The sequence below is a fragment of the Microtus oregoni genome, unplaced genomic scaffold, assembly GCF_018167655.1.
Source record: "Microtus oregoni isolate MIOR12 unplaced genomic scaffold, Mior012 000002F_ref0000024, whole genome shotgun sequence".
In the NCBI taxonomy this organism is placed as follows: Eukaryota; Metazoa; Chordata; class Mammalia; order Rodentia; family Cricetidae; genus Microtus; species Microtus oregoni.
Genome location: NW_024543061.1, coordinates 24,475,530 through 24,489,386, shown reverse-complemented (window position 1 = coordinate 24,489,386; position 13,857 = coordinate 24,475,530). Strand labels below are relative to the sequence as shown.

Below are 13,857 nucleotides of genomic sequence, written 5' to 3'. Positions count from 1 at the left end.
CTCTGGGAATCAAGGAGGGCGGGGGGCTTGTCTCGAATTAGTCTTTGTTTTAGACGCTAAAGAGCCTGAACGCCGCGTCAGGAAGGCTGGCGATGGCAGAGCCCTGGGGTCGTCCGGGGCAGGGCGCTTGGCTGTGACCCTCACGCGGATGCCATGCAGCGGGCACTCGATCTCTGCCTTCGGGCACCCACTTCTTGCCGGCTAGGCTGACTCGGTATGCAAACGCGCAATGTCCCCTATTGTCCTGCCTCGGCCTGAGCGAGCAGCAGCCAAGGAGGAGAAAGGGAGTCGGTTGGGCTCGGGGCTGCGAGCGTGGGGCCGTCCCGAGCACGCAGGGAGTGGCAGGAAGTGGGGACACCCAGGCAGCTGGGCCAAGGGCCTAGCTGGGGAGGTCCGCGCCCCGCCCCGCCCCGCCTCGACAGCTTGGGCTTCGGGCCCCGCCGGAGGGCAGGGACGGGCCAGCCCGCGGGGACAGCCGCTTCTCCGGAGGGCCCCTCCGCGAGGCCCAAGGAGGCGCTGCAGGTGCAAAGCCCGGCCAGCCCGCGCGCGCATCGCTCCCTACCCGGGAACTCCGCTCTTGCGCGGTCCCGGGCCTAGCGGCCAGCCTCGGCGGGACCGCACGTGCGCGCCCTCCCGGGCGGGGGAGTCCCCGGGCGAGCACGTGCCGCGGCGCGCGGGGGGCGGGGAGTCCCGCGGCCGCCTTCATTGCTGCTGCTGCCGCCGCCGCGGCCGCCGCCGCTGCCTCTTCCTTCCTCCTGTGCCGTCCCGTGCTCGGCCAGGACTGGGGCGGGGGGACTCCGCGCGCGCAGCGAGCTTGGCCGGGCTAGGCGCTCCGCTCCTGGAGGCGCACACCTTGGGCCGTGGCGGTGGCGGCGGTGGCAGCGGCAGCGGCAGGCTGGGAAACTTTGCCCCTTTGTGCGCTCCGCCCCGGAGGCGGCGGGCAGGTCGGTGCAGCCGGTGGCTTTCCGGCTCCGCGGTGGGGGAGGGGCAGCGCGTGGGGGGAGGGGCGGCGCGGGGACCGTGGCAAGGCCGGGGTGGGCGCAGCAGGGTAGCCGGAGACCCGGCAGGGAGCTCCGGGTGGCCGTGCGCTGCTGCCGGGTGGGGGTGGCGGGGCGGGGGCTGCGGTGCAGCGGGAGCTGAGCGGCCGAGGCCCCAGAACAAAGGAGCCGGAGCAGTGGCGGCGGCGGCGCGCGCAGCCTGGCCTGCGCCCCAGCGCGCCCCCTCCGCGCGCCCCTCGGTGGCGCGGGTCGCTTTCCTCTGTGGCCCTCGGGGCTCCCGCTCTTGGGGGCTTGGCGAAGTGGCCGACTTGGGACTCCCCACGGGCGCGCCCCCCACCTCCAGGCCGCCTAGGTACTTGGGGTGCCATCCACTCTAATGAACGAACCTCTGCAAACTTTATTTTGTAAGCTCTGTTACCTCGGGGAAGGTCCTGTGGCCCCCCAGTAAGGGACTTCGCTTGGATTTTAATGAAACTCACAAGCCAGTGGAAGATGTATGTTTGGGGGTGCACAGAGCAACTTTCTCAGAAATCCCACCTTTAGCACCCCTCATCCCCTTGAATGCCTCCCTACCCCCAACTAGTTCCCTGTGCCTCCATCTGAGGCTCTAAGGACTTCGTTTGACTCAGACTCTGGCTTCCCCCATTTTCTCTCTTCCCAGAAGCAGGAAGAGATAACACGTGAAAGTTGTCCCTGAGCCCCGAGTGATGTGCTTCCCCTTTCTGTGTCTTTTCCACCCCCAGGCAGCGTAGCCTTCTCCACCATCCTGACCCAGGGAGGGAGACCTGTCAGGAGGAAACTCCTCACCCTAATCTGCCCCACCACACACCCATTGGCTCGCCTCATGCCTGAGCCCCGGGTGGGTGAGGGTGAAGAACCCACCCAGCCAAGATGAAACCTTTCCTGGGGGCTGCTGCTGCTACTGTCTTGTCCCTGATCCGGGGGCCCTGCAGGTGGGAGACTGGTCCTGGAAGGAGCCCTGGCAGCCGGCTGCAGCGGAGGTGAAGAGGGTTCAAGAAGAGACACTCATTCCAGAGGCCGAAGCTTCTTGCCGTCACCCTTGTAGACTTGTTTAGGAGAGAACGACCTGTTGGTGGCATTTGCTGGCATCAGGAGACTGGACAGTAGTTTAACCCAGCACCTATGCTCCCTTCCCTGGCAACCTCAGCATCATGAGCCAGTTTCAGGTGCCCTTGGCGGTCCAGTCGGACCTCCCAGGCCTTTATGATTTCCCGCAGGGCCAGGTGATGGTAGGGGGCTTCCAGGGGCCTGGGCTTCCTATGGCTGGGAGTGAGACCCAACTGCGAGGGGGTGGAGATGGGCGAAAGAAAAGAAAAAGGTGTGGGACCTGTGAGCCCTGCCGGCGGCTGGAAAACTGTGGGTCTTGCACTAGCTGCACCAATCGCCGCACGCACCAGATCTGCAAACTTCGCAAGTGTGAGGTGCTGAAGAAAAAAGTGGGGCTTCTTAAAGAGGTAAGCGGGCCTCTGCTAGGCTCCCCATCCCTTCCTTGAGGGCGTTGTCATCACGAGGGTCTGGTTAAAAAGGCTCATCCAGTTATGCCTGCCCTTCCATTTCTGGTCCCTTGGTCTCCTTTGGAGCCTAGCCTGCTGTTGGAAGCCCAGTGGGTTCCTTTTTCAGGCTGATGGTTTGTATGAGAGTAACTCAGTCCCTTGCAGAGCATGGAGAGCCAACCTCCTCCTCCTCCTGGGTGTTTATGGTTGATGCAGGACAGCGATGTCTAGCTTGAGCTGGACGCCTCGGGTGGACTTTAGGTGGGTGATGTGGACAGCTGTGGTGGCAGTGAGGCGCTGGAGATGGAGGTGGATGAGCTGAGAGTGAAAGTTCCGGATGACTGGTCGGCTTTGGTGCTGTCCTGATGGAGCAGGGGTATTTCTCCCCTAAACCTTTCCTTGGGTTCTTGTTTTTCTTAAACAGGGAATTTAGTGAGAGATGCCTGATTGGGCTTCTCAATGATATGGGATACTTTCTGGGGCCAAAGACTTTTTGGCATAGTAGTGGGTACTGGATGCCAATTTATGAATGAATGATGTGCTTTTGAGATATTCTCAAGGACTCCCTGTGTTCAGGGTAGAAGATCAGGGGAAGACTTGGGCTGAGAGCAGCCGGAATGGGTGTGTGTGTGGGGGAGGGCTGGAGGGGCAGTGGCCCTGTATTGGGCTTCTTTCCTTTCTACTATGGTGATGAACACTCCACATTAAGTTGGTGGCAGCTATGACAGCAGACAGTTGGTGAAAGTAGGGACTGACCAACAGAACAGATTTTAGGCGGAGCGTGCAGCCGCTGAAGTTGCTCCAGGCAGCGGAACCGGCGCTGGACAGAGACAGAGGCCTACGCAGTCTGCAGGGCTCCCAGCCGTGCCACTAATTTGTCCAATAGCCGAGACTATTCTGCCCCTCTGGGCCTGTCTTTTGGGAAAATCAAGTTGTCCTTGTTGACCTCCAAAGCCCCCTCCGCTGGTCCAGGAGCTGCTGTGCTCTGGTCACAAGGTCACCTGTGGCTGGGCTGGTATGCCGCCACACTTGGGATTTCTCTGACTGCTGAACATGGAGCTGTGCGTGCCTCAAGCTATTAGGGCTTTGGCCAGGAAGAAAGATCCAAGTGCTGGGGGCAGGGGTTCTGTTCCTTCACTCCCTTTGCCCACTTGCTACATACCCTAAGTCATGGCTCAGGCACAACAGTCTCTGCGGACATCTGGATCAGCTCTGTAGCTCCCCTCCCCCCAGCCTTGGGGCAGTAGTGTCCCGTCCTTCTATACTGCTGGTATTGGACAGTTTTCATGCTGCTCACCTTGTGCCCTCCAGGTCCTTTCCTAGAGGCTGGGGGAGATATAAGCTGGCATTAGGTTGTGAGAACTGCATGTGGTGTGGCTGGATCCCATCATTTCCTTCTTTCTAACGGGGCACTTCCTTCTTCTGTCCCCGTATCTCTCTCCACTCCTCTGACAGACTCGGGTAAAGATGCCCAACTCGGTGCGCTAGATATTCTTGGTGGCCCTTATGGATGGCGTTAAGTGCCGGTCTTGGCCACAGTGGGGCATACCTGAATGAAGGGGGCTGGGAATACGGCCAGGGCTGTCATCTTCTTGTGTAAGCTGCTGGCCAGGCTGCTGGCCAGGCTGCCGGGTGGTCATGGTAAAGATCCCGCGGACCTGGGGTGGAGGAGTCTTAGAGACAGCCCTGAGAAGTCTGTGCACCCGGCAGACCTTGCCGTGTGTGGTTGGCGGCTCCCCTAGGCCCCTGGGGTCAGGTAGAAATGTAGCTGGACAGCCTGTGATACCCGAGGACAGAAGGTCTATATGTAGGTCTGTGGACTGGGGCCGGCTCCAGTTTCCAGAGAAATAACGTAGCGCGGTGACGGTGGAATGAGTTTTTTTTTAGAGTTGATTATTTCATTGTTTATTTGCGTGTGTTTCTGCACCGTGGCGCATACGTGGAAGTCAGAGGACAACTCGAGAGCTAGGTTTCTTCCTTCTACTGTGTGGGTCCTGAAATTCAAAGTCGGGTCCCCATGCTTTGCAGCTGACACCTTTACACCCCCCCCCCCAATCTTGATGATCCTAACCTTTAATTTTTTTTAATGAGCAGTGCTCCAGAGGTGGGTAGCTTCCCTTTGATATTTAAACTTTGAAGAAAGACGTTTGTTTTTGCTGTCTTTGCTTGGTTTAAGAAAAAAAAAAAAGACAAAATGGTAACTCATGCCTCTCCTTCTCACCCTGCTCCTACAAGGCTTGAGAGCCTGAGAATGGCTGTCTGGACAACACTCCATCTAAGGGGCTTGTCTCGGGCACATTCTCAGCCTGCAGCCCGAGATGCGATGCGCCTGAGCCTGAGAGACTCCGCTTCAGCTGCGCATTTAACTGCCCCAGGGGACTGAAGTGATCTTAATCATTAGATCTTCGAAATGCTTAAGGGGGGGGGGGCGGAGTGTCCCAGGACCGGGACTGGGAGGTCTTTTTTTCTTTTGGCCTGACTCTTTGGGTGTGGTGGGGTACTCCATTCCCAGAGCCTTAGAAGTCTTAGCATCTGCTTTCATCTGTGTCCCTGCGTTTCTAGTAGTCTGGGCATCCTTCCTTAACTCCATCCTGACTCCACTCTCCCAGCTGCCTTTGGGGTTTCTTTTATGCTGTCTGCTGATGGCTGCTTGGTACCATCCTATGAGGGTGGTGGACACGGGAGGGAGAGTACTTATCTGTGTTTTCCCTTTTGCTTCTCTGCTTGCCTTTCTTTTCCCCAGTGGGCTTTGAGAAGGGTGAGTCAGAATCCCTGAACTCCGTAGTTTAGAATTTGAAGATTAAAGGTGGCTTCCCAGGGGCCTGTGGGTGCTCCTGGGTTGGAAGTAGATATAACACATCCAAAGGAGTTTGTACCTCTACTGTGGCCTTCTTTCCTACTTCCAGGGCTTAGGCCGGTATCAGAGTTTGTTCTATTTGCACCTTTTTCACTTGAATAAAGACAGGCTTCTCAGGGTCGAGTGTGAAGCACACTAGGGCGACATAGTAAATCCCTCTAGCTTTGGTGTTTTGGGTTGTGAGATAGGGGTAATCCTCCTCAGGGTGTTAATAAGAATGAAATGGAAATGCAAAATAAAATATGCATCTTGTCTGGCACACAGTAGGTAGCCAGCACACAATGGCAGGATTGAACTTCACATATAAACAACTGTATTAGTCTGTTGTAAGCCTGTAAAGTACAAAATAAGTGTATCTTGAGACATCCCCTGGCTCGCTGGATGAACAACCGTGGATCAGGACTCTGGAGCCAGGTGTAGGAAGGAGTGTCTGCGCACCAGGAACAAGACGGCACTGTGGTCCTGGGCATGCGCAAGGGAAGAAAAAGCTGAGTAGGTAGGAGAAGATCTGTGCAGGGGAATCTAGGCTTCAGGCTGGAAGCAGGACAGTGGATGAACAGCAGAGAAACGGTTTGTGGTTGCAGAGTACTTACTTGCTAGCCCTCAGCCAAATGCATCATCTTCACCTTCCTGACAAGACACCTTGCAGCTTTGGGGGGCCAGGAGATCTTTCCACAATGTCAGAAACATGATGGGGTCTCACTAAGCTAGCTCCCGAGGAAGGTGTTCAGCAAAGGGAGAAGCAGCGAAAAGTAGAGGTGATGAGATTTCTTTAAAAATAAGTCCACCTGGTTGTGTGAGGCATGAGAAGAGGCTGGGCAAGCGACCAGATAATCGTCTTTGAGGCACTGGTTTAAAACCCCATAGCCACAGACTCCATAAGGATAGTCGGCTGGAGGAAGAGATTGGTTTTTGTTTTTTGTTTGTTTTTTCTTAAAAAGGAAACATGACAAGGGTAGTGAAGGGGCCCAAGCCTAACAGGAGCCTTTTGTGTGGTGCCACAGTACTGTCAAGAGTACAGGGATGGTCCAGGTTGCGCCCGTTAGAGTTTGACATGGAAGACTCAGGGTCTGTCTGAGCCTTCCCAGGCACATCAGGAAGCCCAGTGGCCAGAAGGTCCTGTGCCTCGGAAATGCTAGGACAGCAGATTCTCTGTGATGCGCAAGGAGAAGGAAGTGAAGCAAGCCTCCATTAGGAGCGTAACTAGGGACAGGAAAACAAGCCTGGGTCCCCGTGTCCAGGGGAGTTTATCCTGGGAAAAGGAGAGCCAGACTCCACTGCGCATTCACGCCCACTGACCATCTTCCCCAGTGCTCTGAGAATTGCGCTGATAAGATTAGGGCTGGCAAGAAGTCCAGGTTTGGAGATTTTGGAAATCATAAGCATGTAAGTTTGGTGTTAATTTTTGTTTGTTATAGAACAAGGTGTTAAAAGGGTGATGAAGCTAGAAAGGCTAGCAGTGGACTGGGAGTGCCGTGATTCCTTTGGGAGCAGCCTGCTGCAGAAGCCTCCTGCATAGATCTGAGCGTCCCTGCCCTGTCCATCAAGCACTGGAGAGCGGGGGTTCAACCCTGGGATCACCTGGGAAAATGTTTAACTCCTAGTGAACGGGTCCCCCCAGCCACCATTTGGCCTAGAGCATACTTGACTGGATTGAGGCTCTTAGAGTGAATCTGATGTTCAGGGTGGAGACCCTCTGCTGCAGACAAGAGAGGCACGGCTCTGCCCGATTTGCAGGACACCAAATAGCTTAGTCTCACTTCCACCTTGCTTTGCCGTGGACCAGCAGCGTCTTCTAGGGTTTGCGGGGAGGGCTTGCAGGGAGTGCAGAATCTCTGACCTTATCCCAAACCTTTGGAACCCAAATCTGTAGTTCAGCCAGATAGTACGTGCTTTATATAACTATTAGAACTTGAAGGGTGACTTCCCAATACTTGTGTGACCAGGAAAAAGGGGTAGGGAGGTGGGAAAGGATCAGAAGACCTCACATCCAGGCCCAGAATTCCAGCTGACAGCTAGCGAAGGAGAACCTGACCCCGGATTGACTCCATGTTCTCAGGCTAGTTTTGGGTAGTGCTGCTTAAGGACTGGGTGTGATCTGAAAACAGCCAGGCAAGCTCTCCGGCAGTGTTTGCTGTTGAGATGCCCGATGTGGGAGGTTGTAGGCCCACAGGTCACAAGTGGTTAGCAGAGGGAGGGGTGCAGCAGTGGAATCCTGGGTCTGGCTGAAGGCTCTGCAGTTGCACAGCTATGGTGGCCGGGAATTCCAAGAGGAAGTGACTAGGTTGGAAGATGGGAAGGGGGCTGAGGAGAGTGGGCAGCTTAAGCAGCAAGCCTCGGCCAGATTGAGTGGGACCGAAGAGACGTGGAAAAGTCTGCAGTTGTTTGACCTTGTTTTGGGTTTATTTTATGTGTATGAGTGTTCTGCTTGCACATCCGTGCCTGGTGCCCTCAGAGGCAGAAGAGGGGGTTGGATCCCCGTAGAGCTGGAGTCATGGATGGTTTTCAAATCACACGAGTCCCAGGAATCGGACCTGAGTCATCTGCAAGAACAAATGCTAAACTCTGACCCCTTTCTCCAGCCCTCCTGGGACTTGTTTTAAAAAGAGAGGTGCGTGTGAGGAACTCTGATTTCCTGGTCAGGTGGAAAGAACTGAAGCTCTGAAAATTTTGTCAGCCTATCTTGAGAGATCTGCCACGTATAGGACAATCAAAGGAAACCGGGCTAGTCAGTTTCCAAAGCAGTAGAGGAAAAAGTCGTGTGGAAGAGGAGTCAACTCCTTCCTGTGGAGGAGTCTGCAGACCTTGTTAGTAGGTTCGAAGCAGGCTGACTGGAGCCATGTTAGAAAAAAGAATGTGATGTTTACTGTTTTTCCTACCCTCGTGAGCTAGCCTTAGAGGTGCCCTGTGTCCTGTGCCTGCATGGGTCTGCGGACTGGGGATACCTTTTGAAGGCATCCTCTGGAGTGAGAGACCTTCCCGGGTCTGTGGGAAGTGTAACATCAGGTGTAGCTGCGTATTCCTTAGAAGCTTTCTTGCAGAAGAAATACCTAACCTGGGCCATAATATTTTTTGGCCACATTTTGTACTTAGTTTGTGTGCATGTGTATCTGTGTGTGCCGGTGTGTGCCTGTGTGTACCTGCGTGTGCCTGTGTGTATCTTTGTGTGCCTGAGTGTGCCTGTGTGTGCACCTGTGTGTGCCTGTGTGTATCTATGTGTGCCTGTGTGTACCTGTGTGTGCCTGTGTGTACCTGTGTGTGCCTGTGCATATCTGTGTGCCTGTGTGTACCTGTGTGTGCCTGTGTGTGCCCTGTGTGTATCTGTGTGTGCCTGTGTGTATCTGTGTGTGCCCTGTGTGTATCTGTGTGTGCCTGTATGTGCCTGTGTGTGCCCTGCGTGTGCCTGTGTGTATCTTTGTGTGCCTGAGTGTGCCTGTGTGTATCTGTGTGTGCCTGTGTGTGCACCTGTGTGTGCACTAGTGTGTGCCGGTGTGTGCACCTGTGTGTACCTGTGTGCGCCTGTGTGTACCTGTGTGTGCCTGTGTGTATCTGTGTGTGCCTGTGCATATCTATGTGTGCCTGTGTGTACCTGTGTGTGCCTGTGTGTATCTGTGTGTGCCTGTGTGTATCTGTGTGTACCTGTATGTGCCTGTGTGTGCCTGTGCATATCTGTGTGTGCCTGTGTGTATCTATGTGTACCTGTATGTGCCTGTGTGTATCTGTGTGTGCCTGTGTGTACCTGTGTGTATCTGTGTGTATCTGTGTGTGCCTGTGTGTATCTGTGTGTATCTGTGTGTGCCTTTGTGTATCTGTGTGTGCCTGTATGTGCACCTGTGTGTGCCCTGTGTGTATCTGTGTGTGCCTGTGCATATCTATGTGTGCCTGTGTGTACCTGTGTGTGCCTGTGTGTATCTGTGTGTGCCTGTGTGTATCTGTGTGTACCTGTATGTGCCTGTGTGTGCCTGTGCATATCTGTGTGTGCCTGTGTGTATCTATGTGTACCTGTATGTGCCTGTGTGTATCTGTGTGTGCCTGTGTGTACCTGTGTGTATCTGTGTGTATCTGTGTGTGCCTGTGTGTATCTGTGTGTGCCCTGTGTGTATCTGTGTGTGCCTGTGTGTGCCCTGTGTGTGCCTGTGTGTATCTGTGTGCCTGTGTGTACCTGTGTGTAACTGTGTGTACCTGTGTGTATCTGTGTGTGCCTGTGTGTATCTGTGTGTGCCTGTGTGTATCTGTGTGTGCCTGTGTGTGCCTGTGTGTATCTGTGTGTGCCTGTGTGTGCACCTGTGTGTGCCCTGTGTGTATCTGTGTGTGCCTGTGTGTGCACCTGTGTGTGCCTGTGTGTATCTGTGTGTGCCTGTGTGTATCTGTGTGTACCTGTATGTGCCTGTGTGTGCCTGTGCATATCTGTGTGTGCCTGTGTGTATCTATGTGTACCTGTATGTGCCTGTGTGTGCCTGTGCATATCTGTGTGTGCCTGTGTGTATCTATGTGCACCTGTGTGTGCCCTGTGTGTATCTGTGTGTGCCTGTGCATATCTATGTGTGCCTGTGCATATCTGTGTGTGCCTGTGTGTATCTGTGTGTACCTGTATGTGCCTGTGTGTATCTGTGTGTGCCTGTGTGTATCTGTGTGCACCTGTGTGTATCTGTGTGTGCCTGTGTGTATCTGTGTGTGCCTGTGTGTGCCCTGTGTATATCTGTGTGTGCCTGTGTGTGGAGGCCAATGATCAGTATTGAATGTGTTCCTCAATTGCTGTTTACCTTCTATTTTAGAGACAGACTTGCCATATAGTCCTGATTGGCTTGGAATTCATTATGTAGACCAGGCTGGCCTCGAATGTATAGACCTTTTTGTCCCTTGTCACCATGACCTGACCATGTCATTAAAATATATATACATACATACATACATATCTTTATTTTATGTATATGGGTGTTTTGCTTGCATGTATTCATGTGCACCAGTGTGGAGACTAGAAGAGGGTGTTGGGTCCCCTGGAATTAGGATTACAAGGACAGTCAGTGCTTTTAGCCATTGGCCCTCTCTCCAGCCTAACCACCTGTTTTCTGAGTCAGTCTTCCATTGAGTTTGCAGATTCAGCCAGCCTGGTTGTCCAGCAAGCCTTGGGATCCTTCTGTCTCCACCTCTCTAGTGTGGGATTACAACACACACTGTGCTGGGTTTTCACATGGCTGCTGGCGCTCAAACCTCAGGTCCTCGTGCTTGTGCAGCGAGCACTTCATTAGCTGGAGCCACCTCCGCGGCCGCTTAATTAATTTACTTACTATTTTTTTGTCATGCTGGGGATTAGACCTCAAGTATGTTAGGCAATTAAGTGCGGACCAAGTTGTGCCCCCAGCCCTAGACTTTATCCTGTAACTGGAATTAGTCTTGGGTCTGAGTCGAGGTCATGTTTGTGAAGTTTCAGGAAGGTTTAGCTGAATGTCTCATCAAAGCGTGACAGTGTATCTTCTCTGGGGAGACAGTATGTAGTTTTTAGCACATTCTCAAGAACATTCATGGCTACCCCAGATTTAAGAAGCATGATTTACTTGAGCCATCCAATGTGAGATCCATAAGCCATGGACGGCTATTTAAATTAAAATTAAATACAGTAATGGTCACAATAGCTATTTTCTAATTAGCTGCATGTGGCTAATGGCTCTTGTTGGACAGTGCAGATAAAGAATGTTCTTTGCTGGAAGTGGTGGTTATACCTGTAATCCTAGCACTTGGGAGATGAAGACAGAGTGCAATCATGGCTTGGAGTCTGGCTTAACTCCTTATGCAGCCCAGTCTCAGTCTATGCAAATACCCTGTCTCTAAAAGTTACTGCTATAGGAGATCTATTGGGCAGAGCTATGAGCTGCACACAGGGTGTCCCTGTGTGGTCCTCAGATTCATCCTTACTTACCATAGCCCCTTTCAGGTTGGGGAAATAGCCAACAGAGTTGGGGATTATGGCTCATAGCTGTGATATAGAAGAGAACAATGCTCCCCTGGGTTCTAACCGACTACAGAACCCGTTCTTGAAGGCATGACTATGTATTTCTTTTTTTTTTAATATTTATTTATTTATTATGTATACAATATTCTGTGTTTATGCCTACAGGCCAGAAGGGGGCACCAGACCCCATTACAGATGGTTGTGAGCCACCATGTGGTTGCTGGGAATTGAACTCAGGACCTTTGGAAGAGCAGGCAATGCTCTTAACCTCTGAGCCATCTCTCCAGCCCCGACTATGTATTTCTTTAGGACACGGTATGAGTAAGGTGTGATTCCACACGGGGACCCTTCCACCCACAGTCCTGATTAAAGCCTCTGTGAACCTTGTTCATGTTAACGTCTGGTCCTGCGTTTACTTGTTCACAAGCCCGGTCCAGAGTTAGCCCTCTGCCTTAGGCTGTCTCCTGGAGAAGGCAGTGTGCTGGTAGGTAGGCTGACTATTGGGACTCAAATGTCTAGACTCCATCTCTTTGCCTGTGGAAGAACACTGGAGTGCTCAGGAATAGAGGATGTCAGAGGACAAGACCCCCTTATCTCTCTGCATTCCTGTGATCCAGCTGGATTGCTGCCGGCATCTTCCTTGTGATCTGTGTGGGTCCAAGACGGCTGCCACTCCTGAACTGTGTACACTTTGGTGGCCTTGTCTGCCACTTGAATAAGGAGTTGGCAGACTGAATTTCTACTAATTGCTGAGGCAGTGGTTGGACATGGGGGACCGGGAAAGCAGCTCCGTGTGGAATCCTCAGTTGCCTTTCAGGTGAACTCAGGTCTGGGGGCTGCTTGATTGCCTTAAGTAATGCAGAAGGTGGGCTGGGTTCTCAGAGGGCTCTGTTCTGTTCCAACTGCTGAGCTGACTTGTGGGAGTTCCAGCACTGGGATGCCCTGGGAGTTAGTGGACAGGTTACATGCTTCCCCCTGCTGTTAGCGCAGCGGCTCCAGGGTCTCAGAATAGGATGGGGAATCTCACTGGCAGTCCTAAGGGCATTGGTGAGACTGGGTGTCTTTATACCACACTGCCCCTCTTCATTATCAGGGGAAGCCTCAAGAGGGGACGTGAAAAAGCTGGGTCAGAAACAAGTGGCCAGGTACTGGACTCTAGTGTTCCATGTCTGAATCATTCATGTGGCAGAGACAGTGGCTGTTCTCGCCTGTCTTTATGCTTTTATTGACCTGCCCCTTACACAGGTCACCCGCTTCCCCCAAAGATGACAGGAATTATTCTGGCACTCTAGAAGAGAGGGAGGACAGGCTCTTGCTTGAGGCCTGGTTGGGGTGAGGGGAGGTACAGTGAGGGGTTCAGAGGACAGGATAAAGAACAAGGAAGACATATATTTTCTGGAATGCTTCCTAAGTTCCAAGACCTACTATGTCTCTTCCTGGAGAAGTACAGCTCCTCTCTGGTGCTGCCTCAGTTTCCAAAATCAAGTGGTATGCTTTAACCTGTAGCGAGCCCTATCCAGCAAACCTTTCCCAGGATTGGCATGTGCCAGATCGGGCACTGAACCTGAGCCTGGAGTAGAGCAGTAACGGTGTTAACTTTGTCCTTCATGAGACCAAGGAAACGTTTTCTTACCAGGATGCTGTTGAAAAGCTGGAAGGGAGGAACGCCCTGAGGACAGAGTCTAGCCTTCAACACTCTTGTGCCTCTAGCAGACCAGCTGGGAAGGGAAGGAACAGGCCTTGAGAGTTTGGAGGTAGTGGTTCGTGAGATTAAGGAGGGCTGACTCTCCTGATTTCTGTGCCTGGAGTGCTCGAAGCTGATGGCAGAGCTGTGGAAAGATGTAGGCAGGCTGCTGGGCATACCTGAGGGTGGGCACAGATCCGGAGGGAGCCGAAGTGTGTGCTAGTTTCTCTTGGCAGTCTTCCTCCAGGCTGCCCTGGGTTTCTGAGGTAATGCCATAGAGTCTCCTGTTATTTGAGTGGGTCCTGGGACATTTGATGGTCCTAATGACAGTTGACTTTGACCCCAATGAAATAGTGCAACAGCTTCCCCTAAGCATCTGGGACAGTGGTTCTCAACCTGTGGGTGTAACTCCCTAGGGCGTTGCATATCAGATATTTACATTATGATTCATCACAGTAGCAAAACTAGTTATAAAGTAGCAATGAAATAATTTTTGGGGGGTCACCACAATACAAAGATCTGTGTTGTTGCATTAGGAAGGGTGAGAAGCACTGGTAGGAGGATGTGCGGGTACAGGCATTGTGGCACTGTGTGTCGGGCTCAGTATACGCGTCTCATTTATCAGAGAGGAAGTGAGGGGTAGGCGCTGGGGCCACCTCTTTGTCCACCGGGACAGCGGTGGTGCCTTCGTTGCATCTTGTTCTGCTGTACCTCCAAGGAGGGGCATTTTTTTTTTCTTTTGCTCCTCCTCTGCTTCCTCCTCCTGGTGATTGCCATTGACACAGACTTCCGCTGCCAAAGCTAATTGTGAGGTCTGATCAGTGAATGAAGGCAAAGGCAGTTCCCATGACAAC

At 53.0% G+C, this 13,857-nt stretch overlaps 1 protein-coding gene across 2 annotated transcripts in view; it reads left to right on the top strand.

Moving 5' to 3' along the window:
* Positions 1-743: 743 nt before the first annotated feature.
* Tet3 (tet methylcytosine dioxygenase 3) overlaps positions 744-13,857 on the top strand; it is a 102,609-nt gene continuing 89,495 nt past the window's right edge. Inside the window, exons 1-2 of one of the 2 annotated variants that reach the window (XM_041641248.1) lie at positions 744-944; positions 1,742-2,473. In XM_041641248.1, the coding sequence (XP_041497182.1) occupies positions 2,171-2,473 (303 nt within the window). In that variant the 5' untranslated portion in view covers positions 744-944; positions 1,742-2,170. Of the gene's footprint in view, positions 945-1,297; positions 1,351-1,741; positions 2,474-13,857 lie in introns of those variants that run through there. The other variant, XM_041641249.1, reaches the window with a different exon arrangement.